We start from the raw sequence: 26,488 nt of genomic DNA on the forward strand, positions 1-26,488 counted from the left end.
ACAGTATTTGCCCCCACTCAAAAAGGGGGGCGCTCTATCCATATAGCACCTCTATGATGCTCGACGTGTCCAGAAAGTGTGCGCAGGTGCCGTTTCTCCCTAGGCTCCGCCCACTTCGAAAAAGCGGGGCGGCTCCCTTGTGCGCGCGCATTCTGGCTTGTGGATGCCATTTTAGTGTCGAGGTTTAACAGTCCCGTTTTTCGCGGAGCTTCGGTCCCGCCGAAGAGAAGCAGCGCCATGCCGGCCGGACCGGTGCAGGCGATGGCGCCCGCCCAGCCAGCTCCTCCGGAGCCCAAGCAGGTACTTCGCGGCTTTCGCCTTCGGGAATGGGGACACCCGCGCCTGGGGCCTTCTCAGAGGCGGAGGTGCGCGAGAGGCTTTTTCCCAGTGTGCTTAGCGAGAGGCGCGGGGTGTGCTGGGAATTGTAGTGGGGAAAGGTGAAGGCAGGTGCTGCAAATCCCATGGTCCCCAGCCAGTTTGGCTAGGAAATCGAGCCAAGGGACGAGGGGTGCGTAGCAGGTTAATAAAGGGCAGGAAACCTAACCAGGATATCTGGAAAAAAAGATTAAATCACAAATATTTTAAAATTTCAAATCATCAAAACTATTCTTAAATTTTAAATTGAAAATATTTTAAATTTTCAAACCATCAAAAATATTAAAAAAAAATAATTGAAAATTTTTAAATTTCAAATTGAAAATATTTTAAAATTTCAAATCGAAAATATTTTGAAAATTTCAAATCAAAAATATATTACAATTTTAAATCAAAAATATTTTACAATTTCAAATCAAAAGTTTTAAAATTTCAAATCAAAAATATTTTAAAAATTTCAAATCAAAGATCATTGTTAAATTTTAAATCAAAAATATTTTTTAATGTTTTTTAACTCCCCTGGTTCAGCAAATCAACATTTGATCTGGACGTACAAAATTGTTGCGGAACAGCTCTTTCTGATTCTGAAAGTCTAAATTATGCTTTCTCATCTCTCCATGCAGCCAGAAGATGAACCAAAGGAAGAAACCACGCCTGCCAAACCAGTTGTGGGAATTATATATCCGCCACCGGAGGTTAGGAATATTGTGGACAAGACAGCCAGCTTTGTGGCTAGGTGAGAAGGCCTCCGACGAAATAAATTCCGTTTGCAAGCAGACTTTGGGCAGCCTCTGTTCGATTGAACTGGGCTTATTATTATTGATTAGGTTTGTACGTTGCCCAACTCCCAACAGTCCTGGGTAGCTCAGGATAAAAACAAAGGAAGAATAACAATAAGTAAACGATGACAAGAATCAGATAGGAACCAATGCAAAGCAAGCCTACGCTTGCCCAAGACTTGGAAGAGCCAAGTCTTCAGGGACCTACGAAACACCAGAGAGATGGAGGCCATCCAGATTTCACGTGTCAGGAACTCCCTGGTGGTACAAGTTGCTCTTTTGATTGTGATGCCTGAAATAATTTCTGATTTTGAACTCGGGCTGCCCTCCCTTGTGGTAAGAATGTCTGAATAGACAACAGGAAACATCCTGATGCTATTCTGACTATTCTGGAAGTGTCTGGAAACATCTTGGATGCCAAATAAGCAGCAAACGTGGGTCCTTTCAGGCTCAGAATAGTTCAGCGGTGACTTTGTGCTTGCAATATTTTGAATTTGACATGTCTTGCTTTGAGAGAGATGGTGGGGTTTGGTCACCGTGGGCGGCGGCATCTGGCCGACCTCCCAGGAACCCAGAGGGGGCTGGACCCCAAAGGAGGTTTCAAGAAGAGATTGGGCTGCCGTTTGTCAGAAATGGTGTAGGGTCTTCTGCTTAGGCAGGGCAGGGGGATTGGACTAGATGACCTACAAGGTCCCTTCCAACTCTGTGAATCTATATCTGGGTGTCTGTTCTTCGCTTTGGTTCTGACGTCTCCTCTACGATTTCCCAGAAACGGCCCGGAGTTTGAAGCTCGGATCCGCCAGAACGAAATAAACAATCCCAAATTCAACTTCCTGAACCCCAATGACCCTTATCATGCCTACTACCGCCACAAGGTCAACGAGTTCAAGGAAGGAAAGGCGCAGGAGCCCTCCGCGGCCATTCCGAAGGTTATGCAGGCCCAGCAGAGCGCCCAGCAGCAGCTCCCCCAAAAGGTAAAACAAAATAAAAATAAATAGCTCCTCTCTGGGCTTCCTCATCTCTCTGTGCAGCTCCTTTGTGATTCGACGCATAATAAGCCCAGATATTAAAAAAAAAAAAAAAGCTGATAGCTTCTCTTGACTTTCTCATCTCCTGGGAAGGTATTGCTAAAAAAAATAAATGGATGAATGCCCTTCGTCCAGCAAGTTTCTCAGCATCCTGCAGAGAGGACGTGCTGCATATCCTGTCGGTGAAGAAATTCCAACTGGTGGGGATCTTGGCCATCTTAGGTCGGAGCCCTAAGAGTAGGATACGGTTTTAGGGATGGCCGATGGCTTGAGATTACTGCCTTGTCACCTTTTTAGCCTTTTGGGCTTTGAATTCCACTTTTACTTCGCAAGTTTTAACTTTATCGTTAACCCCACCGTCATCGGTTTTGAATGTTTTATTGCATCGCTTGAAAACCACTGTGTCGCTTCTACAGTGTAGAAATGCAATCTATCTATCTATCTATCTATCTATCTATCTATCTATAAAAGTGAAAAACCACTCAACGCATCATCACAAAATCTCCAGAACCGTAAAGTCTACAAAACTTGAAATTTGGCACCTATATTCCTTTTGGCTTCTAGGGACTCACTAAGAAAGGATTTTTCGAAATGACCATCAGAGCATTTAGTATTTCCTATATTATTAACATGCTCTGACGCTAAGAAGTTCTACTCCCCCTCCCCACCTGAAAAGAAATCTCTTCCAAAGGCAAAACACAAGTAGAGGAGAGGAGTTTCACTTTCAGTTTCACAGCACCAAACAGCTTTAGTACAGAACAGTTAATCTAAGCCACGCCCAGGCTCCTTGCTGTCTCCTTGCTTGCACAGCAAATACTGCTTCAGTTTCCATGTTTCAGTTTCCAAACAGCCCTCAACTTTCACACACTGACAGGACGCTAGCCAGATAAATACCGATGGATGCTGGTAGGCAGAGGCAGAATTTCCCCCCCTTATTTTCCTCCTCAAAAACTAAGCCCGACCACATAGTTTCGTAGCGAAGCACAGGTACCCAGCTACTAATTAAATAAAATCGGTGGAGTGGAGAGAGAATCAGGAGTTCTGTGTCTCTCCTCTGCAGGTCCAGGCCCAGGTGATTCAGGAAACCGTGGTTCCGAAGGAGCCTCCACCAGAATTTGAGTTCATTGCGGACCCTCCATCAATCTCGGCTTTTGACCTGGATGTGGTGAAATTGACGGCCCAGTTCGTGGCTCGCAACGGCCGGCAGTTCCTGACTCAGCTGATGCAGAAGGAACAGAGGAACTATCAGTTCGACTTCCTGCGGCCTCAGCACAGCCTCTTCAACTACTTCACCAAACTGGTGGAACAGTACACCAAGGTGAAGAGGCTCAAGAGGAGGTTTTGCAAAGGTTTTCGTGTAAAAAAAAAAAAAAAAGGTACTGTAGGAATAGAATTGATTTCATGAGAAATGTTAAATCTGATGCATTCTTACAGATCTTGATCCCACCAAAGGGCCTCATTATAAAATTGAAGAAGGAAGCTGAAAATCCCAAAGAAGTCTTAGATCAGGTAACTAAGGAATGTTTTCTGGGGGTTTAATTTGCTTCCAATATTTAGATCCTTAAAATCTTATCCCAGATAAGGACTTTAATCCAATTTCAATCAGGCTGGGTACTGTTTTGCTAGTTGGGTGCAACATTCACTTTGGTTTTTGTTGGGAAGTAAATCTGGATTTTGGTACAAAATGGGGTTTTTGTTTCATTTTCTGATAGTTCTTTGGGACACTTGGAGTTTCTTTCTTTTTACCGAAGGCTTATTATGCCTATTTAAAATCTGCCCTGCTGTTTCCATTATTTCTTGTCTCAAAATGCCGGCAAATTGAAACACTTTTTAAATTTTCAATCATTTTGATCCAGAGAGGGTTTGGGGGCGGGTGGCAAAAACGCTCCGGCTGCCTCATGCTGACTTAGAAATATAATTCGATCTCTTCCAAAAGTCTCCCCAAATTTAACGAGCAGGGGAACTTTCCCAGATCCTGTAAAAGAAAGTTGGTTTTTCTGTGGCCTCCTAAGGACTCTTCCTTTCCCTTGGTGGTTGCCATCGACAGGCGTGCTACAGAGTCGAGTGGGCCAAATTCCAGGAGCGTGAGCGGAAGAAGGAAGAGGAGGAGAAGGAGCGCGAGCGAGTGGCTTATGCCCAGATCGACTGGCACGATTTTGTGGTGGTGGAAACGGTGGATTTCCAGCCCTCGGAACAAGGTTCATTCCCTCGTGGATTTTAAAAGCGCCCTCTTTTTTTTCCCCCTTCAATCCCAACCAGCTTTTGAACGGGGAAGGGCATCGTAAAATAAATTTGGTTAACAAGATCATAGTTCCCTGACGGCAAACCTGTGGTACGTGTGCCACAGGTGGCGCGTAGAGCCATTTGTGCGGTCACGTGAGCCCCAGTCAGACTTACCTGCATTGCACATGCGCACCTCCCAGCTGATTTTCAGCCTGTTTGAGGCCTTTTTCACCCTCCTGGAAGCTCGAGGGAAGCCTCTGCAGCCATTGGAGGCCGAAAAACAGGCCTTCCGGAAATACTAGAAGTGCCAAAACGGGCCTGTTTTTCGGCCTCCAATGGCTGCAGAGGCTTCCCTCGAGCCCCCGGGAGGGCGAAAATGGCCTCAGATGGGCCAAAAATCATCTGCGCAGTGCAGGTAAGGGCGGGGGGGGTGCACATGCATGGGGGCGCGTTGCATTTTAGGTGCTGGCGCGCACTTTCGACACACGACAAAAAGGTTTACCATCCCTGTCCTAGTTGATTCACAGCAGTCAAGCAAGTTGATTAACTTGCGAAGAAGGTTTACTTTTAAATCCCGGTTTGAATGACAATTCAAAAGCAGGCCGGACGTCTCCCTGTGTTCCACTTGGTTACAATTAGCAAGAATTTTTCCCCTCCCTCCCTCCCTCCTTTCTCTTGAAGGAAATTTTCCTCCTCCGACAACTCCTGAGGAACTAGGGGCTCGCATCCTGATCCAGGAGCGCTACGAGAAGTTTGGGGAGAGCGAGGAGGTGGAGATGGAGGTGGAATCGGACGATGAGGATGACAAGCAAGAGAAGGCGGACGAGGCTCCCTCCCAGCTGGACCAGGACACCCAAGTGCAGGACATGGACGAAGTGAGTGAAGAAAACCGACACACACACACACCCCACGCACACACACAATCGGGGGGTGCAGCTTGGCGGGTTCCTCCAAATCTCACATTTGGGGGGGGGTATGATCAGATTGAGTGATCCTCAGGGCTTGGAAGCAATTGGAGATCAATTACAGCCATCTCACCCTCCTCTTCCTCCTCCCCCTCTTTTTAAAAAAACACAACTCTTAAAGGGTTCTGATGACGAAGATGACAGCCAGAAGGTGCCCCCACCTCCAGAAACACCAATGCCCCCACCGCTGCCCCCTACTCCAGATCAAGTCATCGTCCGGAAAGACTATGATCCGAAAGGTAAGAGGAAATCCAGGGCTTGTTGTCCGTGTCTCTTAAACTTGGCCACCACTAATGGACTTCAACTCCCAGAATTCCCCAGGGGACACCAACCTACCCGGAGGTTTATTTTGCACACGCTGATCTCCAACAGCCGGAAAACAAACCTGTGTCTTTTTTTTCCTGCTCCCTCCAGCATCCAAGCCTCTGCCCCCAACCCCAGCTCCGGACGAGTATCTGGTGTCCCCCATCACCGGGGAGAAAATCCCCGCCAGCAAAATGCAGGAACATATGCGGATCGGCCTTCTAGATCCCCGCTGGTTGGAGCAAAGAGATCGTTCTCTTCGAGAGAAGCAGACAGATGACGAAGTGTATGCCCCAGGTGAGTCCAGGCAGCCACGCCTTGCTAGCCCGTCAGGTGCTCAATTTAAATAGTTTGGGTTCGATTCACGACGAATATCGGGCGAAGGAAATTAACTCTTCAGCAGTTCAGAGCTTTTGTAAATTAGTTTCTAGCAAACTTAGCACCTGGGTTACGTTGAGCTTTTAAAAAGGAAGAACCTTCTACAGGTAGTCTTCAACTTACGACTGTTTAGCAGCTGTTGAGTTACTACAATGCTGAAGAAAAAAAAAAGAGCGACAGCCGGTCCTTAGAGCAATAGCCCTTGATGCGTGCTGTTGTGTCATTTCTATAATTATATTTTAAATCAGTGTTACAATGTTTTTTCAGCTAGGTGGCCTTACGGATCTCTACATAAGTAAATCCTTTCTGGGAGTTGAGGAACACCCGAGGATCTTTTGAATTCTGTCCCGTCTTAAAAACGGAAACCTCTTCTTCTTCGTGTCCATTTAGGCCTGGATATTGAAAGCAGCTTGAAGCAGCTGGCTGAGCGCCGTACGGATATCTTTGGTGTGGAAGAAACGGCTATCGGCAAGAAAATCGGTGAGGAGGAGATCCAGAAGCCTGAAGAAAAGGTATGTCCCTGTCAGGGCAGCCAAGAGGAGGGCTTCCCTTCCACACCTGGCCTGCTGTTAGATTGCAACCCGAGTCCCAAAGGTGCTTGCTTTTTTTCAAGAGGCAACTGGACTTTTCTGGTATTTCTTCAAAGACGTTTTGCTTCTCATCCAAGAACCTTCTTGGATGAGAAACTCCTATCCCCAAAACGACATTATAGGGCACTGCGCACCAGAACAACGACACACAACAACAGTTTTTTCCTAAACGCCATCACTCTGCTAAACAACCAACTCCAGCAATACTGTCAAACTGTTTAGTAAGACTGTATTACTATTCTTCTCATCCTTCCTAGTACCCACCTCTTCCCACTTACGACTATAACCGTGTTGCTTGTATCTTTGCAATGTATACTGTTTTAATTGTTTCCCTAGTATGTTTGGATTGCTTATTAGTAACCTATGACTATCACTAAGTGTTGTATCTTACGATTCTTGAATGTATTTTACTTTTTTTCTTATGTACACTGAGAACATAGGTACCAAAGACAAATTCCTTGTGTGTCCAATCACACTTGGCCAATAAAGAATTCTATTCTATTCTATTCTATTCTATTCTATTCTATTCTATTCTATTCTATTCTATTCTATTCTATTCTATTCTATTCTATCCTATCCTATCCTAACCTATTCTCCTTCCTTCTCCCCTTCTCCATTCCTATTCTTATTCCTATTCCTAATTCTATTCCTAATTCTATTCTATTCTATTCTATTCTATTCTATTCTATTCTATTCTATTCTATTCTATTCTATTCTATTCTATATTCCACTATTCTGTACTCCTTCCTTCTCCATTCTATTGTATTCTCCTTCCTTCTCCCCTTCTCCATTCCTATTCTATTCCTTCATTCCAATATTCTATTCTATTCCATATTCTATTCTATTTTTCATTCCACATTCTATTCTATATTCCTTCCTTCTCTATTCTATTCTCAATAAAGGTTCTATTCTATTCTTCCTTTTCCTCTTCCGCGTTCCTAATCTATTTTATTCCTTCATTACAATATTCTATTCCATATTCTGTTCCATATTCTATTCTATTCTATTCTGTTCTTCGGCTCTGACTGGATGGTGGGGAATGGAAGGATTTACTCTTAGGGTAATTAGATACAGAACATATATACTGAAATCGGAGGGACTGAGCTTGACCCTTGTTCCATGGTGGCGTTTCAGGTGACTTGGGACGGCCACTCGGGCAGCATGGCCCGGACGCAGCAGGCAGCTCAGGCCAACATAACCCTGCAAGAGCAGATTGAGGCGATCCACAAGGCCAAAGGGCTGGTGCCCGAAGACGACACCAAGGAGAAAATCGGGCCAAGCAAGCCCAACGAGATGCCCCAGCCTCCACCTCTGTCCTCGGCCCCCAACATCCCAAGCGGCGCCCCGCCCATTGCCTCCGTGCCCCGCCCTCCCGCGGTAAGCCCCCGTTCCCTGCGAACCTTCCCTCCTTTCGCCTTCCCCTCCCGCTGTAGATACAGGGGGTCCTGGGCTTACAACAGTTCATTTGGCGGCTGAAGTGACATCGTCACTGACAAAAGTGACTTGCTGTGGCCTGTCTTCACACTTTACGACCCCGGTCGTGTAACCAAGATTCAGGCCTGCACTGTGTACGGGTGGGCTCATCCAAGGCGACCCAGCCTCTGCCCCAAAGTTGAAATTAGAAATAACCCTGGTGGCCTGGTCCCTTTCCCGCTGCTCCCCTTTGACTCTGGTTTGACTTCCAGATGCCCCCTCCAGTCCGCACCACCGTCGTCAGTGCCGTTCCGGTCATGCCTCGCCCTCCGATGACTTCCGTGGTCCGTTTGCCCCCAGGTTCCGTCATCGCCGCTCCGATGCCCCCAATCATCCACGCCCCCCGGATTAATGTCGTGCCGATGCCGCCCTCAGCTCCGCCTATCATGGCCCCACGGCCTCCTCCCATGATCGTACCCACAGGTCAGTCCGCGCACCTCTTCGTCGCCATCGTTGTAGGAAACGCGGAAGGTCCTTAGGATCCAAGGACCTCCTTCCCAACGTTCACACCTCCCGCAGTGCCCTCATCAATTAAACGTCGCAAGGTGTCGCTTTTTAAAGAAAGCACGCTTGCATTCCAAAAAGACCATTCTGTTAGAAAATTCCACCTGAAGATTTTATTGCTGCCAAAAAAAAAGAAAAAAGAAAACCGTTACGAGCTGAAAGGAAACGTTCTTAATTCGGAGGAGGCCAACATTCTCTTACTGCAGAGGTCTCCAAACTTGGTAACTTTCAACTCCCAGCTATGCTGGCTGGAGAATTCTGGGAGTTTTAAGTCCACCAGTCTTAAAGCGGCCAAGTTTGGGGACCCCTGGCCTACTGGCTACTTTCAAGCAAAATATTAAACGTAAGCCAGACTCAAACCACGTTGTGGCTTGATAGGGTACATAAAGAGCATGGCGGCTTAAAATGGTACAGACGCACAAACCTAAGCCAGTTGTGGTTACTGTTGGCAAACGGTAATTGAAAACAAAACCGAATTACTTCACTCTTGATATTCAGATATTGCTTGGTCACCTTCTCTTCCTTTGGATGCGATGCTGTAGCGAATGTTTCCTTTCTCCCTAAATTGCTTTCTGGGCAACTTCGGGTTGTTTTTATAAAGAACTGTATCCAAGCAACAGTCATTTTATACGTTGTTTTTTTTCATCCAAAGAACTCTATAAAAAAGTGTAGAAAGAGATGAAGGACCAAGATCGAATTTGCCAACCTTGATCTCAGTGGACCTTGTTTTGCAAAAATTAGCACACCTTGTCCTCCTCATCCAGTCCATCATCCTAATTTTCTTTCTTATTCCTTTTTTGGGGGGTGGTGGTGAGGCAGGACTGGGCGTTTTCCACTGCTGTGGAAGAAAGCACACTACCTACCGTAATCATTAAAATGCAATCAATGCTTATATGCTGTTTGGCTGCATCCTTGTGCAGGTTAAATTAACGGACTGGGATTTTCATTTCAGGTTGAAACATGAAAAAACAAACAAACACTGATGATCATAGACTGCAGTTGAGCTAAGCTGTTGACTAATGATATTTAATTGTTTCAATATAGGGTACAGACAGGGACCGGTCGGCAGTCCAGGTAACTTCTTAAACGTCCCTCTGATCTCAGCTAATTGCTAACCTTCCACGTTCATCTCTGATCTGCATGCATTCACTTCTTGTCAGTCTGTCTGTCAGTACTTCTGATCCTGTAGATTCCTCGGCCTGTGATTGTTGCTGCTCTTCTAAGGTGGTGTGGTTGCATGCTAACATGGGTGCTGGAGCTCCACCTTGTGAGGGAGCCAGGGGCCGCGTACGACGGAGGAATGCATCGTAGTGGCCTTAAAAAATAATAATAATTCCTCCCCCCGAGCTGCATTGCATCGCTGTAACAGTTTTGCATCTGTTAAGGTTGGCTTGTCAAGGTAACAAGCAGGAAAGTCTGCAGCGGTTAACAAGAACCTCAACATCTTTATATGACTGCTGTTTGTAAGAGGCCCTTTAGTCGGGGCAGAGGAAGATCCCGGCTGATAAATCTGACTCTGCCGTGGAAATAACGTTTTTTTAATGCCGTGTTTGGCACCCGCTGCTTGAGGAAGTTGTACGGCCCTCTCCCCCCCCCCCCCACCCTCACCGCCTTCCAAATATCACTTGCCATGTCCTTATCCAATCAGTGTTTCTGTTATATCAGCCTTTGTCCCAGCTCCACCCGTGTCTTCGGTCTCTGCTCCGTCCTCCGTGCCTCAAGTTCATCCTCCGCCTCCCATGGATGATGAGCCAGCCTCCAAGAAACTCAAGTCTGAAGACAGCCTGATGCCAGAGGAAGAGTTTTTACGCAGGAACAAGGTGCGTGTCAACTCATAGAATATTTCTCTGGTCTTTTACAAGTTGCCAACAGAAAGGGAGGGAAGAGCAGCACGGTAGCTTGGAAACCAAAAGTGCATTCCGTAAGAATGAGTTTATTGGATGTACCATATTGGCAGAGTTTTCCTCCTAATTAAATGTTTTTTAAAAAATCACTTTCTCAAAACAATCAGTCACACGGTCCAATCAGGATACTGTCCAGTTGCTAAGTGACTCCAGTCCCCTCCTCCTGAGCACCTGCAAAAATGTCCTTGGTTCCCAACAGAAAGTATTTTGGTTTTTTGGTTTTTAAATTTTTAAATTTGTTTGTTCAAAGTTTCAAGAAAAAAAAAATTTTTTTAAAAAGAGAAACATGTTCTCACATTTTGCAGCGTTTTCATAACAGTGTACATTTCTATTAGTGTCAGTTAAAGTCATTTGCTACAAGTACATGTTATTTCATAAATCCTTATGTTATTATTACATTATAATACAGTATATTACTTTACATACGTACATAGCTATATATACATTTATCCTTATTCCTATTTTTCCTTGATATTTCTTTAATCATTTACACAAGGTACCTTTACTTCCTTTTTATTCAGCCATTTGTACCATATATTCCTTATTGTAAAGAAACCTCCCACCAAGAGAAAGTATTTTGTTTTCACTAATTTCCCCTCTCCCTGTGTGTCAGTCTAGCCACCTTCAGTTCTATTCAGTTAGTCCTCGACTTATGACTGCAATAGAGCCCACAAATTTGGTTATAAGTCATGACAGCCATCAATGGAACACTTACAGAGGGGAGGCAGCTGGAACGAGACTTTCTTAAAAACAGTCCAGAAAGGGCTGTTGTTACATTTAAAACTCAATTTCAATGATTTTTTTTTTCTTGATTCTCCTCTCTTCTCCTCTCCTCTCGACTCCTCCAGGGTCCAGTCACTGTCAAAGTCCAAGTCCCCAACATGCAGGACAAAACGGAATGGAAGCTGAGCGGCCAAGTCCTAGTGTTCACCCTTCCACTCTCCGACCAGGTGCGTAGATCAGCCAGGTGGAAAAAGAGCCCCTTTAGTGGCCGTTCAAAGTTACGATGTCGGAAGTGTTGGGCTCCATTGTGGCCATAAGTGGAGGGCGCCCTGCCATGGAGGGGTTCTGGGAATCGTAGTCCATACTCTTGCAAACCTCTGTATGGTTTGCCAAATTGTACCGTGGCAGCTGGGACGGCGCTCCAGAGGGTTAACGTCATTGCCCAGAAGATCCTGGGTTGCCCTCTCCCCTCTTGGGAACAGCTTTACAGCAATGGTGAGGTTCAATTTTTTTTAGTACCGGTTCTGTGGGCGCGGCTTGGTGGGGCGTGGCAGGGGAAGGATACTGTAAAATCTCCGGTCAGAGGCGGTATTTGCCGGTTCTCCGAACTACTCAAAATTTCCGCTACCGGTTCTCCAGAACTGGTCAGAACTTGCTGAAGACCACCTCTGCTTTAGAGCTCCCACTGCCTTAAGAAAGTTCAAAACATCCCCAAACGTCCATCTCATCCTGAGCACCCCCTTTTTGGGGGGGGTGGGGAACTATTACCATCTTGTAGCCGGTACAGGACAATAATAAAAACAAGGACAAATAGGCTGAAAAACAGCTTCTATCCCAGGGCAGCAACTCTTGTTGAATTCCACTGCATAGTGCAACACTAATGCAATCTTGGGGGGGGTTAAATTCATTGTGTAGAATGTGAGAGAGGTTTTCATAGTCATAAATTATACACTGAAGAAGGTATTCAATTTTGTGGTATGAGATGCAATGACAATAAAGTAAATAGCACAAAAACACCGTGACCCAGACAGTGATGGGTTTCTTACCAAACCCAGTTATTTCTGGGCCCAGCTTAACCAACTCGATCTGAGTCCCGGAGAAGCCCCAAACCAATGTAGCTTCAAATGGCCATGAAATGAATGGTTGTAAGTCAAGGAGTTCTTTTGTGTTTAAAACACAGTCAGGTTCATCGGGGTGTTTCTTAACTGCCCATTGTGGCAAAATCCTGGGGGCTTTTTTTTTTTTTGACTCTTTCCTGATGCTTGTACCACGTTCTTCTAAAGAGCGTCTCTTTTCTTTGGCAGGTTTCTGTAATCAAGGTGAAGATTCACGAGGCCACGGGAATGCCTGCTGGGAAACAGAAGCTCCAGTACGAGGTGAGTCACCTGGCCTGTTGTGGCCCACCAGCAGCGGCAGAGTTGGACAGTGAGGACGTTGGGGAGGAACACGGGCCAGTCCCGGAGGCTGAGGAAGGCTTGGGCGAGGGCTCTACGTCAGAGGCAGAAATGGGGCCAGCGCCGTCTGGCAGTTATTAACTGCCTTCGGAGTCAGACATCAGTGAGGCAGAAGAACAGCTGGAGCCTGTTCCCAGTGTGCGTATGCGCAGAGCCGCCCGACGAAGGGAACAGCCTTGGGAGTAAAGCCACAGGTGGACGGTGAACGGCCCCTCCCCGGGGGAATAAAAGACCAAAAGGGGAGGGCGCTTTTGCAGGAAACAATTGGTTCGTTGCAGAGGTGTGAAGATCTGTTTGTGCGTTGTGCAATAAGGTCGCATAGTGTAATAAGATTGGGACTGGGTTAGGGGCTTCTGTCCTCGCTGTGAGTTGTGTTGGGTGCGTGCGCGTGTGCGCAAAGGGAGGCTCAGCCAATCTCACTGTATACATGTTGTACTCCTGACCGTAAAAGGGTAATAATAATCCTGAAATGGGGTCTTGTGTCTTTCAGGGCATCTTCATCAAAGATTCCAACTCCTTGGCTTACTACAACATGACCAGCGGATCGGTCATCCACCTGGCCCTCAAAGAGAGAGGGGGCAGGAAGAAGTGAGCAACCCGCTCCGGCATGATGCGCAGCCAGGTGCTTTGACTTCACCGTCTGAGTTGCAACCGGGCTGTTGTGTCTCCGTCGGGGCTGTTTTCTTGGCCCCGTGCATTTATTCTATTTTTTTATTTTGGTAATCCAGCGTCTAGAGGAAATTGAGCGTACCCATACTGTCATCGTGAAGATTTGGCCTAATCCCCTGTTACTCTCAGTAGCTTGTGATGTGTTTTGTAGTGAGTTTGTGTTCCAGCAAAGTGCTTGGTTTAATTCCTCACCGGGGGTCTTTTTCCCCTAGTGGCCAAACCCATTTAGGGTCTGGCTTTCATGTGTCTTAAGATTAGTTGGGTGGATCTGCTTTGGTTCAGAGTCTTTTTACCTGTTGGGTGAAGCAGTTCGTTTAATTTTCTCTGGACGAGCAGATTAATAAAGACTTCTTGTTGATTTCCCACTCGAACCCTTGTCAGATCTCGATCGATGATACATACGCGGCTGTTCTTTGTCTCGCATGAGTGATGGTATGCCAATACATGCACACTATTTGTGCATCCCTGCTCAGAATATTTTCCAGGAAAGAAGAAAAAAGGAGTATCGAGACCTAGTCCCAGCTAGGTCCCTAAAAAAGAAGGCGCTCACTGGGGCACCTGGAGTAGTCATCCACCCTCCTGGGATGACCACGTACCCCGAGAAGAGGGGGCCGAGCTCCTGCGCTTTGTTTGCCCGGGTTTCCAGCCGACCGCAATCCCGGGACCGGCCCGTGTGCTCCCGGTTCTGCCCAGCCAGACTTTCCCCCCCCCTCCCATGGGACTGAACCCCAAACAGGCAGCGGGGAGAGGAGGGGGGCGCCGCAGGAGACCCCCTCTGCTGCCCCAAGGCTCAGCCCCAGGGGACGCAGGCTGCCGCCTTCAAGGATCCGACCAGGCGAGAGAGAACCGGCAAAGAGGCGCAGAGAGCAGGGAAGCTGCGCGAGGCGGGGAGGGGCGGGGGTGGGGGAGGAATGAGGGGGAGGCCCGCGCGCCTCCAAGGCCGGACCCTTCCCCGCAGGAGGGGCGCCTCCCGAGTTGCGCGGGGAGCCGCCTTTGCAAGCGGGAGGAGTTCGGGCAGGGCGAGCGACCTGAGCCGAACCGAGCGCCCCCCACCAGGGCGGGGGGTGGGAGGAGCGCCGCGTCGCTGGTGGGCGACCCTCCGCCTTTCGGGTTGCTCGTCAGCACGCGCCCCTCCTGCGGCGGGGGGGGAAACCCGGATTAAGGCCGAGCAGCTCCGGACGCGGAGAGTGGATCGCCCCCTCCGCCTTCCTCCTCTTCCTCCCTCCTCTTCCTCCTCCTCCTCCTCCCCTCCCCGCCAATTTCCTTCTCGTCCTCTCCACCAACGTCGGGACCGCCGCGGGGAGATCCCGGGCAAAAGCGACGGCGGGCAGCCATGGAGGCGGCGGCGGGTCGAAGAAGCTCTCCGTGCCCGGTTCTGCGCGCCCCTCTTTGGCCGAGGCTTTGCTGCCTGCTACTCCTGCTCCCCCGGCCGAGCAGCGGCACCTGGACCCGCGCGGGGCAGCAATTCGCCTCCCGCAGGTAAGAGGCGAGCCTTTGCCCCTTCCCTCCCTCCCTCCCCCGACCCGGCGCCCCTCACCCCGCGTTCAAGACCGGACCCTGGAACCGAGGAGGTCCGGGCCGAGCGAAGCCGCGGGCTAGCACGGCCGGCCGGCCTGCCTCTCGCCTTCCCCGCGCTGCAGGAGCCCCAGGTTAACAGAAGGGACCTTTGGAGGTCTTCTAGTCCAACCGCCTGCTATGATGCTCCTGAAGAGGGGAGGCTCCGCTTTTAACGACCGACAGGACAGGACTTGGGCCGTGATTTCTTCGCAGCTGCGTTCGTACAGCGAGGCTGCCTTGCCCAGATGCCCGTTCTCACCACCCGTCGGACCCCGAGCGAGCCGACACGGGCCAGGCCAGCGTGTTTGCGGGAATGCAGCCCTGCGGGAGCGGGCAAAACCAAAAAAGAAACGGGCGTGTGATGAATGGGCATTCAATTCACTCTGGATGGGTGTTGTGTGTGAATGCAACGCTGGTTTTTTTTTTTGGAGCGGGGAAGCAAAGCTTGGATTGCCCAGAATCTTGCATCTCAGTTTATGGAAGAAGCCTTTATCTGCCTGGGCTGGGGAATCTGCATTACAACCTAAACAAATCAAGAAACCATCATTATGGCATATACTGTATATCATGCTGTGCCTGAACCCAGCTGTAGCATAGAGCTCTAGGAATTTGCAGCCTTGTTTTTTTTTTAAAGCAAGATCTAGTTGCAGGGAGTTCCTTAGGTTCAGGATGCTTTGTATGTGCCATGCCCCGGTCAGAGTCTCACTTGGAGCTGGAAGCTGAACAGCAGGGAGTGGGAGAGTGGCTCCAGAAACTTGGCTTTGGAAGAAAGTGGGAAGGGCAAAGTCCGGCTGGGCAGAGCAGGGAAGAGGTAGAACAAGGGAAAGGGAACTCAGAGGAAGACCCAGGCCCATCCCCCCTCTTCCTCCTAGGGCACGTAAGAGAGAACGGAGAAGAGAGCAACATGGGTTGCCTGGCTTACGGGGGAGGAACGGGCCCCGATTCCCTTCATTAGCTGCAGCTTGGAAATACAGTGTATAAAAGAGGAAGCTGCGCACAGCAAGTGGTTGGGAGCAAATCGTCCTGGCATATCTGTGTTCCTGGCATCTTGGGGTCAAATCACCTCCCAGCCTTACTCCCGAGTCGCCCCTTTTGTCTTAACTGCTGTCGCCTTCTGGCAGCTCTGTGCATGCGCGTACTGGAAACAGGCTCCCCTTGTTCCTCTGCCTTGCTGCTCCCAGCACCCCACTCCCAGGCGGCCCTGGCCCCATCTCTGCATCGGACGCGGGACCCTCGTCCAAATCCACCCCAGACTCCAGACCGGCCCACGTTCCTCCCCATTGTCCGACTCTGCTGCCGTCTTCGCAGGCTGCCGACGGACCACAACGAAAGCCCGTCCCAAGACGGCCTCTATGAGTCCCGGTTTGGGGGTTCCACGGTAGCCCCCTTGAGTTTTTCATGCCAGCCAGCCAACCCCAGTCCTTCTGCTTCATCAAGGCTCAGAGAAGCTGTTTTGCTGGTGGAACTCTGGATTTCCCCCCGCCGCCGCTTTTCCCGCTACAACAGAGTTAAAATCATCCAAGGGCATTGCTGACAACATCAGTTGCGACAGCAAGCCAGTTTTGGCCTCTGTATTTGGCTGGGGTCAGGATCCTTCCCGCTCTCATGGCTCCACATGTGAAAACGGAGAAGAAGGGGAAAAAAAATATATCAGAACCTGGATAACAACAGGGAGGAAGAGGAAGTTGCCGCGTTTCCTCCGGATGAATGACGGAAGGAGGGTGCCTTTAATTATAGACCCGAGACCGGAAGAGGGGGTCATGGAGACGCCAGACTGGACCGCTGGGCTTCCTCTGGAGTGGACTATCAGCAGCCTGGACCAGAGGGGCACGGCCGAGTCCCCAAGTGCCCCCAACTTCTGTGGGCATCAGATAACAGATAATCAAGAGTTGGAAGGGACCTTGTAGGTCATCTAGTCCAACCCTCTGCCCAAGCAGGAGACCCTACACTGTTTTTGACAAATGGCAGTCCAGTTCTCTTATTGAAAGCCTCCAGGGAGGACTCTCCCACAACTTCCGAAGGCAAGCTGTCCCATTGAATATAGAATAACGGAGTTGGGAAGGGACCTTGTAGGTCATCTAGTCCAACCCCCCACCCCACCCAAGCAGGAGACCCTACACCACTTCTGACAGATGGCAGTCCAGTCTCTTCTTGAAAGCCTCCAGGGATGAAGTTCCCACAACTTCCAAAGGCAACTTCTGTTCCATGGGTTGATGGTTCTCCCTGTCAGAAAGTTTCTCCTTATTTCCAGGTTGAATCTCTCCTTGATCAGTTTCCATCCATTATTCCTTGTCTGGCCTTCAGGTGCTTTGGAAAATACCTTGGCTGCCTCCTCCTCCTCTCTGGGGCAGCCCCTCAAATATTGGAAGGCTGCTCTCCTGTCTCCCCTGGTCCTTCTCTTCCCTAGACTAGCCAGTCCCGGTTCCTGCAACCGTTCATCGCATGTTTTAGTCTCCAATCCCCTCATCATCCTGGTTGCTCTTCTCTGTACGTTTTCTAGAGTCTTCAACTCCGAGGGTGGCACCCGTATTGCCTACTCCCAGACGCCTAGTTGGGTGGGCGGGTTGGGATGAGGGGACCCCTAAGGTGGTCTTGCAGCTGGAGGAGGGGAGTAGGTGAGAGAGTAGAGAATTGTGCCTTCCGCTCCTCTGAGCCGCTGGCACGCCTCCATCCAGCTGCGGGCAGGCCTCCAATCCCTCCAGATGCTGAGCCCAGCATTCCAGCAGCAATTGTGGTCACTTCCAAAGCAGAGACCTTTTAACCTCCTGTTCCCAGCCAAGTCCTCTGGCCAGGGGATTGTCCGGCCGACCGACCGACCGACCGGCCACCCACAGGCCTTCAGAAGAATCTGAATTACAGGGGAAAGAGGCGCATAAAGAGCCTTTTGTGATACGTGGGGCCTAGCAGCCAAGGCGATCTGTTGCTCTCCCACAGGACTGGCAAAGGGGGCTGCAGCAGGCTGGCAAAGGACGTTGCAAGCCAACATTCCCGACATGTTGGCTTGCAAAAATCGGTAAGAGATTCCCCAAAAGGCTTGGGAAGCAGAACATTCCCAGGTAGTATTAAACTATGACGGGGTTTATTTCTTCGAGCCGTAATAGCATGCTAAGCGAACAGCAAATTTTATTAGCTCAGATGGAGATGATTGTGTGAATGCAAGAGGAAATCCAGAGGACAAGGAGTGTTCAGAGTTTGGTGAGGAGTTTGTGGCCGTTCCCGTTGCTTTTGGTTTTTATTTATCGTGGATCTAATTAAACTGTAATATAATTGAAGTCTTCTCACTGGGAAGAGGCGCCTGCTGCTGACTCGATTCCCTCCCGGGCAGTGCCCAAAATGATTTTTTTAAAAAAATTCTTTGTGGGTTTTTAAGGGAGCTCTGGGCTCATTCGAAATGCACGTTCTGCATGGCAGCATCTGGTTCTTCTGTCTACTAATTTTCCTGTTTATCTTCTCACTGGTTTTCCTTAATGTGTTTGTTTACATTGTGCATGTTAATTGCCACTCAGGAAATTCTCCTGCTGTGTTAACAGCATTGAAAAAAACTCTGTCTTCCTTCCCATCCCTCTCTCTCTTCCTCCCTCTCACTCTCTCCTCTCTCCCTCTCTCTCTCTCTCTTCCTCCCTCCCTCCCTTGTCTCTATCTCTTCCTTCCTCCCCCCTCTCCTCTCTCTTCCTCCCTCCCTCTCTTGTCTCTATCTCTTCCTTCCTTCTTCTCTCTCCTCTCTCTTCAACTTCCCCCTCTCTCTGTCACTGTCTCTTCCTCCCCCATCCCTCTCTCTTCCTCCCTCCCTCTCTCTCTCTCTCTCTCCCTCCCTCCCTCCCTCTCTTGTCTCTATCTCTTCCTTCTTCCCCATCCCTCTCTCTCTTTCTCCCTCCCTCCCTCCCTCCGTCTCTATCTCTTCCTTCCTCCCCATCCCTCTCTCTTCCTCCCTTCCTCTTCCTCTCTCATCTCTCTCTTTCTCCCTCCCTCCCTCCATCTCTATCTCTTCCTTCCTCCCCATCCCTCTCTCTCTTCCTCCCTCCCACTCTCTCCTCTCTCCCTCTCTCCTCTCTCTCTTCCTCCCTCCCTCCCTCTCTTGTCTCTATCTCTTCCTCCCTTCTTCTCTCCCCTCTCTTCCAACCTCCCCCTCTCTCTGTCACTGTCTCTTCCTCCCTCCCCTCCCTCTCTCTTCCCCCTCCCTCTCCCTCTCCCTGCAGCTGGTCATTTGCATCCTTTTAGAGGGTCCTTGAAGCCACTTGGAGAGGTTTCTCTGTGTCCCCAGGGTCACCTGAGGGGTGCAAACGGTTCCTGTCGGTCTACCATTTTTCTCCTCTGGAAATCCATTCCTGCTCCCACCCCGTTCCAAGGGCGTTCATCCCAAATTGTATCGGTAAAAGTCAGCAGGGATAACCTCTGTCACCCAGGGGGGTGATCGTCCCCAAAGCACCTTCGGGGCCCTTGGACCACCACAATTCGACAGTGCGAGGTGTGGACGTGGCTCGGGGAACGTGGGCGATTATTAAGGGCTGCTTGGGGCTCTCGGCCAGGGATTCCCCCTTGTCCTTCTTTGCCTCCCACCAGCCATCTTCCTTCCCGGAGGTGCAAAGTTAGTTCCCTGGCAAGAGACCAGACGAAATCCTTCTGGAAACTTCTCCGCCTCCCGTTTTGGTGCCAGGCAATTGAATGAGCCCTGTCTTCCTCCTAATGTTTATTGATGGGTTTCTGTCAGCCCCTGTAGGAAGTTGGAACTTAATGCTTGCTGTCCAGGGATTCGGCAGTTCCCTCGCTGAATGCTTTCCCCCCCCCTCTTCCCCCCTCCCTCCCCAGGTCTGAATCAATGGGCCCCAAAAAGGAAAATTAACTCCAAATAAGGGAATGATTAGCAGCGGATGTGCTCTTCCCCCGACGGGCTGGGAGTTTCTTTGATAAATAGGAAGGCTCGTAAAGGAGAATATTTATGGCTCAGGGTGGACGTGAGGGCTCCTGGGTGCTCTCTGAGCTTGGATATTTTCTTGCAGACGTTTGGTTACCAAACTAGGTAACATCACCTAGAAGGGCGTGGGGTTTGCGGAGAGGAGGAGGAGGAGGAAAGGGAAAGAGGAGGAGGAGGAGGAGGAGGAGGAGGAGGAGGAGGAGGAGGACTGTAAAGTCCTTGGTGCTCTCTGAGTTTGCCTGTTTTCTTCTAGACATCTCATGACCCAACTAGGTAACATCATCAGTGCTAGAAGAGACTGGGGTTTGAGGAGAGGAGAAGGAAGGAGGAGAAGGAGAAGAGAAGGAGAAGGAGGAGAAAGAGGACTGTTGGTTGCTTGGTGCTCTCTGAGTTTGCCTGTTTTCTTGCAGACGTCTCATGACCCAACTAGGTAACATCATCAGTGCTAGAAGGGAATGGGGTTTGTGGAGAGGAGGAGAAGGAACAGGAAAGAGGAGGAGGAGGAGAAGGAGGAGAGAAGGAGGAGGAGGAAGAAGAACAAGAGAAAGAGACAGAGAAAGAGAGAAGGAGAGGAGAAGCAAAGAGGAGAGGAAAAGAAGAAGAAAGAGGCCAATCGTATGACATGTTCACCTCGCATTTCGATAAAAGCACAAGAGGGCAAAAGTGCAATCTCTAAAATTGTCGCTTCTAAAAGGTTGCAAGAGGGGACGGCCGATTTGTGCAAGCTTGAAGGGCTGGAGAGATGATGGAGAGGTGGAGAGAGGAGAGGCACGGGGGCGGGTGGGGGTCACGAACAACCCCACCCCCCATGTGGAATGGCGGGTGGTGGAGGAGTTTCCTTTCCTTCCTCCAGCCTCCCCTTCTGCGATAGATGACTCTGGGGTGGAAAATTTCAGCCTCTCCAGATCACTTGGCAGCCACTGGGGAAGTGGGGGGGAGGGAATTCCCCCTTCCCTCCTGCCTTTTCAGAGGGGTTTGCAGCTGGGCCCTTTTGGCACCCTTTCCCAAGTCCTCCTTCCTCCCACCTCCTGTGTGACGGGCACCCGGCACCCGATCTCCTCTTTGTTGGCCAAATGGCCAAGAGCCCGTGTGGTTCCACGCCAACAATGAACGCCTTCACCCGGCTCCCCAGCAGCCTTCCTCAGCTGGGGCGAACGGCCGGGCTGCATTGTGTGTGTGTGTGTGTGGAGAAAGATAGCTTTTGTTTGAGTTAAGCCACCACGGTCTGGATGATCTGGTTCTCCCAGGGAGATCCCGAAGATCCTGCCCTGGATTCTCCTTCTTGGAAAGCAAAGAAATAAACGGATGGGGGTAGTAATAAAGAACTGAAGAAATGTAGTTAAAGAAATGTCGTGAGATATATCATAGCATTAAGCAGAGAGTTACTCTATAGGCATTTGCTATCTTGCTGTAAGGCATGTGTTTTCTTGTACGTGTAGAAGTATTTCTGTGAAGCATTTATCACTCTATAGGCATTTCTTACCTTGCTGTTGTAGAAAAGGTTTCCTTAACCTTTCACTTGTTGTAAAACAATTATGCCTGCAGTCAGTTCCCTCCCTCTCCTATGAAGACACGTGATTGTCCCGTCTAAATCAATCTGAATCCATCTGTTTTCCTGGGTTGATATGTTTCACCCCAACATCACCCCCTGGGAAGGAAACGTACCTCTTTGGGAATGTAGCAACTTCCATCCGGATCCACACCTTTGAAGTATGCTGTTAGTAGCCTCCTTAGGTGGTCAATTGTAATCGATTAGTAGGACAATAGGAGAAGAGATAATGAAAGGTAAACATTGCCTTTTTGCAGGAAAGATGTAAATCTAAGTTAGAGAGTTTTGCAATGCAGTTACTCGACTTCTAAGGGTCTTAAAGGTGTAGGAAGACTCTACTTTCTCTATATCCTTTATAGCCTTCCTCTCATATCTATCTTGTGTGCATGTGAGGATAGATCTTACCCTATCCATATTAATCAATTAAAGTTAGATTTTGTTCTTCAAAGCCTCTGCTTAACTTCATCTTTGGCACATTGTGATCTTAAGTTATAGCCAGATTTTACAAAACAAAAGCCGGAGCCGAATTAAACTGGGTACAAGAACCTGGAAAGTTGTGTTTGTAAATGCAGAATTTTCCATGCACCAAATGAAACTTTTAGCCCCGTGAGCCAAAGTGTTGGTCTGTGTCTTCTGGCTTTGGAGATGCCTGGATAAGTTGAGCAGCTTTCCACATTGCACCAATGCATGGTTTGTTTAATTCTGGTTTGTTGAGTAAGGTGGCGTTGTTTAATCATTGGAATCGGGTCAGTTTAGGAAATTCTAGCTGAATTAGCTGGCGCCTGAAATCCACGTATTAATTTGCAAACTTGTAGGAGAAGTTGGCTAAAGGCCAGGCTTATCTAACCATCATCCTCTTTCCCATACAGCAGTTCATCACTGGCACATCCTTATCACATAGAATGTGCCATCCTTTTCAGGGGCGAAAGGTTGCAAGTCAGCACGCTGTATGGATGCATAAAAATTACATAGGTCACGCTCAAAGACAAACTCCATTTGAGTGAAGTCAACCAAAAAATGAGTTAAATGGGGCTTGTAATTATTCTCTGTGCTTTGATTCTTGGTCCTTTCTGCTGTATTAAAAATCACACTTTAGGGACAGTTTTTAGAGGGATTTGGGGGACTTTGAGGAGGGGGTTGGCCTTTCAAGGCTCCATCTGGTTTCTAACACGGGCAAAAATGGCCCAGAAGGAGTGGCAGAATCTAAGGGTAGAATGAAAAGAAGAACCGGCCTGGAATCTGTACATAGCTGCAAGCAAACTAAAAACCAATCTCCTCTGAATTTTGCTAGTCCTTATCGAACTCCAAGCAGGTGCAAAACATTAGTTGAATAGATTCCTGGACATGGCCATGAGTAGCAGTAAACCAGTTCAATCCAACTTTCATATGTGGACCTGATGTTTTTGCACCCAGCCAATGATGGCTAAGTGGACGGCTATGCACCCAGCCAATGATGGCTAATAAGGACTGTTGACTCTACTTCTGAGTTATGACTATCCAAATTCATTTATTTCCAACGTGAGCTCCTTCTGTCACTGGCAGCGCCCACAAATTTTATATATATATAAAAGCGGAATACCACTCACGCATCATCACAAAATCTCCAGAACCGTAAAGCCTGCAAAACGTGAAATTTGTCACGTAGGTTCCTCTTGGCTTCTACGGGCTCACTAAGAAAGGATTTTTCGAAATGATCACCAGAACATTTAGTATTTCCTATATTATTATTATTAACACGCTCTGATGCTAAGGAGTTCTACTCCCCCTACCCACCTGAAATCTCTGCCAAATGCAAAACACAAGGAGAGGAGTTTCATTTTTCCAGCACCAAGCAGCTTTAGTACAGAACAGTTGAGCTAAGCCACGCCCAGGCTCCTTGCTAGCTCCTTCTTGCTCACACAGCAAATACTGTTTCAGTTTCCAAACAGCCCTCAACTCTCTCACACATGGACAGGACGCTAGGCAGATAAATACCGATGGATGCTGGTAGGCAGAGACAGATTTTTTTTTGCCCGATCACATAGTTTCATAGCGAAGCAGGGGGTATATTTTGATGGTTGAAATCTTGCAAGAGCATCTGACCTTACTGGATGGTGCCTCCTAAGAGTTTGGTAAGTTTACAAGATTCTAGGCTGGCACTCCAATTTTGGACGGATTGCAAGGCCTTTCTTTAAACCAAAATGAGGTTTACTTTTGAAGTCTTGCAGAGTGGAAACGTGGGCTCTGGGCCTGAGGCGCCACATGGCCAACCCACCGGGGTTGTGGTGAACTTCAAAGTTGATGCCGTCGGGGGCAACATTAAATCCACCCTTGGGAGGGGCTGCCCTTGTTGACATCCTGTCTTTGTGGTCTCTTTCAGAAACTGGTGTTCCTACACGGTGACCAAGACGGTTTCCTGTCACATCCAAAATGGCACCTATCTCCAGAGAGTTTTCCAAAATTGTCGTTGGCCTATGGGCTGTTCGGGGGGCAGGTAAGGACTCGGATGAGAGAGGGACATTTATTTTATTTTTATTTATTTATTTTAGTTTGTCAAGCATGGATGAGAGAACAAGTATAAGTATGAACATAACGTATAAACACATAAGTATAAACTGGTATAAGTACTACTGTTATTAAGTGTTGCAATAGGTAGGAATAAATAGGACATGGATGATAAGGCATGATGGTGCACTTTATTCAAAAGAAGAAGTTGCTGACTCTTGTCCTCCAGCTACAGGACGGTGATCCGACCGACGTACAAGCAGGCGTACAAGACGGTCACAGCTCTGGAGTGGAAATGTTGCCCTGGGCATTCAGGAGCCAACTGCGAAGCAGGTACCGGTCGAGCGCGCAACCTCTTGTGTGTTTGTGAGAGAGAATGACAAAGCTTGCATCTCTGTATAAAATACAGCCTTGGAAGACGCGTAGAGCTTCTAGCTGAATCAACCTTGATTGGTACCAAACCACCATGGGCCATAAACCTGATCACACACAATCATGGCTTTTATTCAATAATCCCCAGTTAAGCCCCAGGTTCCGTTGTAACAGGCACTAAATGCCCATGGTTGTGAGTTGAGAAATAAAGTGACTTTAGGACCCCTCTTCATATCTTTTTCTTTTGTTTTTTTCAGACACCGTCAGCTACCAAGATACTCCAGGTGCCTCACAGGGCATCTCTGCTCTGAGCAGACTGCCCATCCGACCTGCAACATATTCCGGTGAGGGACATTTATATTTCCTTTTTTTTTTTTAAAGTAAATAAAACAGGAAAAGGCCTGTTTTCACCAATCTGGAACAAGCGTAATTTCTAATGTTGGATTTTCCCCCCTTACCAGAGAGAGCCCTCTTGTGGAGTACTGTGAAGCCGTTACCATGGCAACTCCACAGCGCTGTACAGTAGAAGCCATTTTAAGGCAGTACGGTAGAAGCCATTTGAAGGCACAACAGGCTGTATTTTAACAGATCACAAGAACACCCCCCCCAAGGGGTGTTAGGGGTGTCTTACCCCCACAGTATTTGTTTCCAGAGAGTAAGTAATTTGTATACCAAGTTTAATTGAAATTGCTCAAGGCGTTCCAGAGTTATGCTGGAACGAACACACACACACACACACACAGCCGTTTAGATAGGTAGATAGATAGATTATATAGATATAGATATAGATAGATATATATAAAAAAAGAAGATAGAAGATTTCCAACGAACAAGAGCATTGCAAAGAAATTGCACGTCTTAGTTTGCTCCCTGCGATAACACAAGATCGAAAGGGGATGAAAGGAAAATGGGCGATTAAGAAATTTGAAATATAAAGAAATACACAGATAAATATGAGATATTGGAGCATGACGTTCCAGTGCTCGCGAGAGAAAACACCGAATTTCATCATCCTTTCTTCTGTCTTGTCCAAGAAAACATTAAAACTCCTTTCTCTGTTTGGACTCCAAACGCAGGTTGTTTCAACTGCAGCAAATTCTCTGAGCTTTTGGCAAAAGTCAACCTCCTGGAAGCCAAGGTCAGCCTTTTATTTTCTTCCTTTTGCAATAATTTTAATTTAGAACTGTATTTCTGAGCTCCCGCTGCAATGGGGAGGGGCAGCTGTATTTTGGGGCCTCTGTTCTCTGAAGCCTCTTCCGGGGGTGGGGGGAGATCATGGGGGGACAATTGCATGATTGGATCCGTTTTTTTTTTTTTTTGGCCCCCAGGTAGCAACGTTCACGGCAGGTGAATCCAGTCCTTCGGCTGTATCTCGACGATGTTTGACCGCCTCGGGCGACGCTGCCCCCGACCCTTTTAATCGGTGGCCCTCTCAGGCCACACAAGGAAAACCCGGAGAAGAACGTGGGATGGGTGAGTGAGGGAGAAGGAAGGCTGCCTGCAATGGGTGCCTGCGTGGTACGTTCAAAAAAGTCAAGGTGGCAGCCATGGCAAGGTGATCGTAGAATAGAATAGAATAGAATAGAATAGAATAGAATAGAATTTGGAATAGAATAGAATAGAATAGAATAGAATAGAATAGAATAGAATAGAATAGAATAGAAGAATAGAATCTGAAATAATAGAATAGGAATAGAATAGAATTTAAATAGAATAGAATAGAATAGAATTTAGAATAGAATAGAATAGAATCTGAAATAATAGAATAGGAATAGGAACGGAATAGAATTTGGAATAGAATAGAATAGAATTTAGAATAAAATAGAATTTAGAATAGAACAGAATTTAGAATAGAATAGAATCTGAAATAATAGAATAGGAATAGAAATGGAATAGAATTTGGAATAGAATAGAATAGAATAGAATTTAGAATAGAATAGAATATGAAACAATAGAATAGGAGTAGGAATAGGAATAGGACTAGAAGAACAAGAGAAGAGAAGAGAAGAGAGAAGAGAAGAGAAGAGAAGAGAAGAGAAGAGAAGAGAAGAGAGAAGAGTAGAAATACAGACTACAGTAGAGGAGAGTAGAATGGAATGGAATAGAATATGAATAGAAAAGAAGAACAAAAAAGGAAGAGAAGAGAAATTTAGAACGGAATGGAATAGGAATAGAAGAACCAGAACCGGAACCAGAACCCGAACCAGAACACAGGCCTGAAGCGGGCGGGGGAGAATGATCTCCAG

At 47.9% G+C, this 26,488-nt stretch overlaps 2 protein-coding genes across 5 annotated transcripts in view; both read left to right on the forward strand.

The window, feature by feature from the left end:
* Positions 1-131: 131 nt before the first annotated feature.
* SF3A1 (splicing factor 3a subunit 1) lies at positions 132-13,732 on the forward strand. Its single transcript, XM_026722216.2, has 17 exons — positions 132-300; positions 999-1,111; positions 1,924-2,128; positions 3,243-3,500; positions 3,617-3,691; positions 4,230-4,380; positions 5,087-5,280; positions 5,492-5,609; positions 5,785-5,970; positions 6,442-6,563; positions 7,776-8,018; positions 8,327-8,537; positions 9,663-9,692; positions 10,284-10,438; positions 11,371-11,472; positions 12,550-12,621; positions 13,190-13,732. The coding sequence occupies exons 1-17, from the start codon at positions 238-240 to the stop codon at positions 13,289-13,291; spliced, it is 2,400 nt and encodes a 799-aa protein (XP_026578001.1). The 5' UTR covers positions 132-237; the 3' UTR covers positions 13,292-13,732.
* A 703-nt stretch (positions 13,733-14,435) lies between these two features.
* EMID1 (EMI domain containing 1) overlaps positions 14,436-26,488 on the forward strand; it is a 28,330-nt gene continuing 16,277 nt past the window's right edge. For 2 of the 4 annotated variants that reach the window (XM_087913137.1, XM_087913141.1), the window contains exons 1-6: positions 14,436-14,847; positions 23,746-23,859; positions 24,100-24,203; positions 24,500-24,586; positions 25,319-25,380; positions 25,571-25,715. In XM_087913137.1, coding sequence (XP_087769263.1) covers positions 14,702-14,847; positions 23,746-23,859; positions 24,100-24,203; positions 24,500-24,586; positions 25,319-25,380; positions 25,571-25,715 — 658 coding nt within the window. In that variant the 5' untranslated portion in view covers positions 14,436-14,701. The remainder of the gene's footprint in view (positions 14,848-23,745; positions 23,860-24,099; positions 24,204-24,499; positions 24,587-25,318; positions 25,381-25,570; positions 25,716-26,488) is intronic. The other 2 variants (XM_026722197.2, XM_087913140.1) reach the window with 1 other exon arrangement.

Source organism: Pseudonaja textilis, chromosome 15 (assembly GCF_049901715.1).
Source record: "Pseudonaja textilis isolate UNSWEBS1 chromosome 15, rPseTex1.2, whole genome shotgun sequence".
NCBI lineage: Eukaryota > Metazoa > Chordata > Lepidosauria > Squamata > Elapidae > Pseudonaja > Pseudonaja textilis.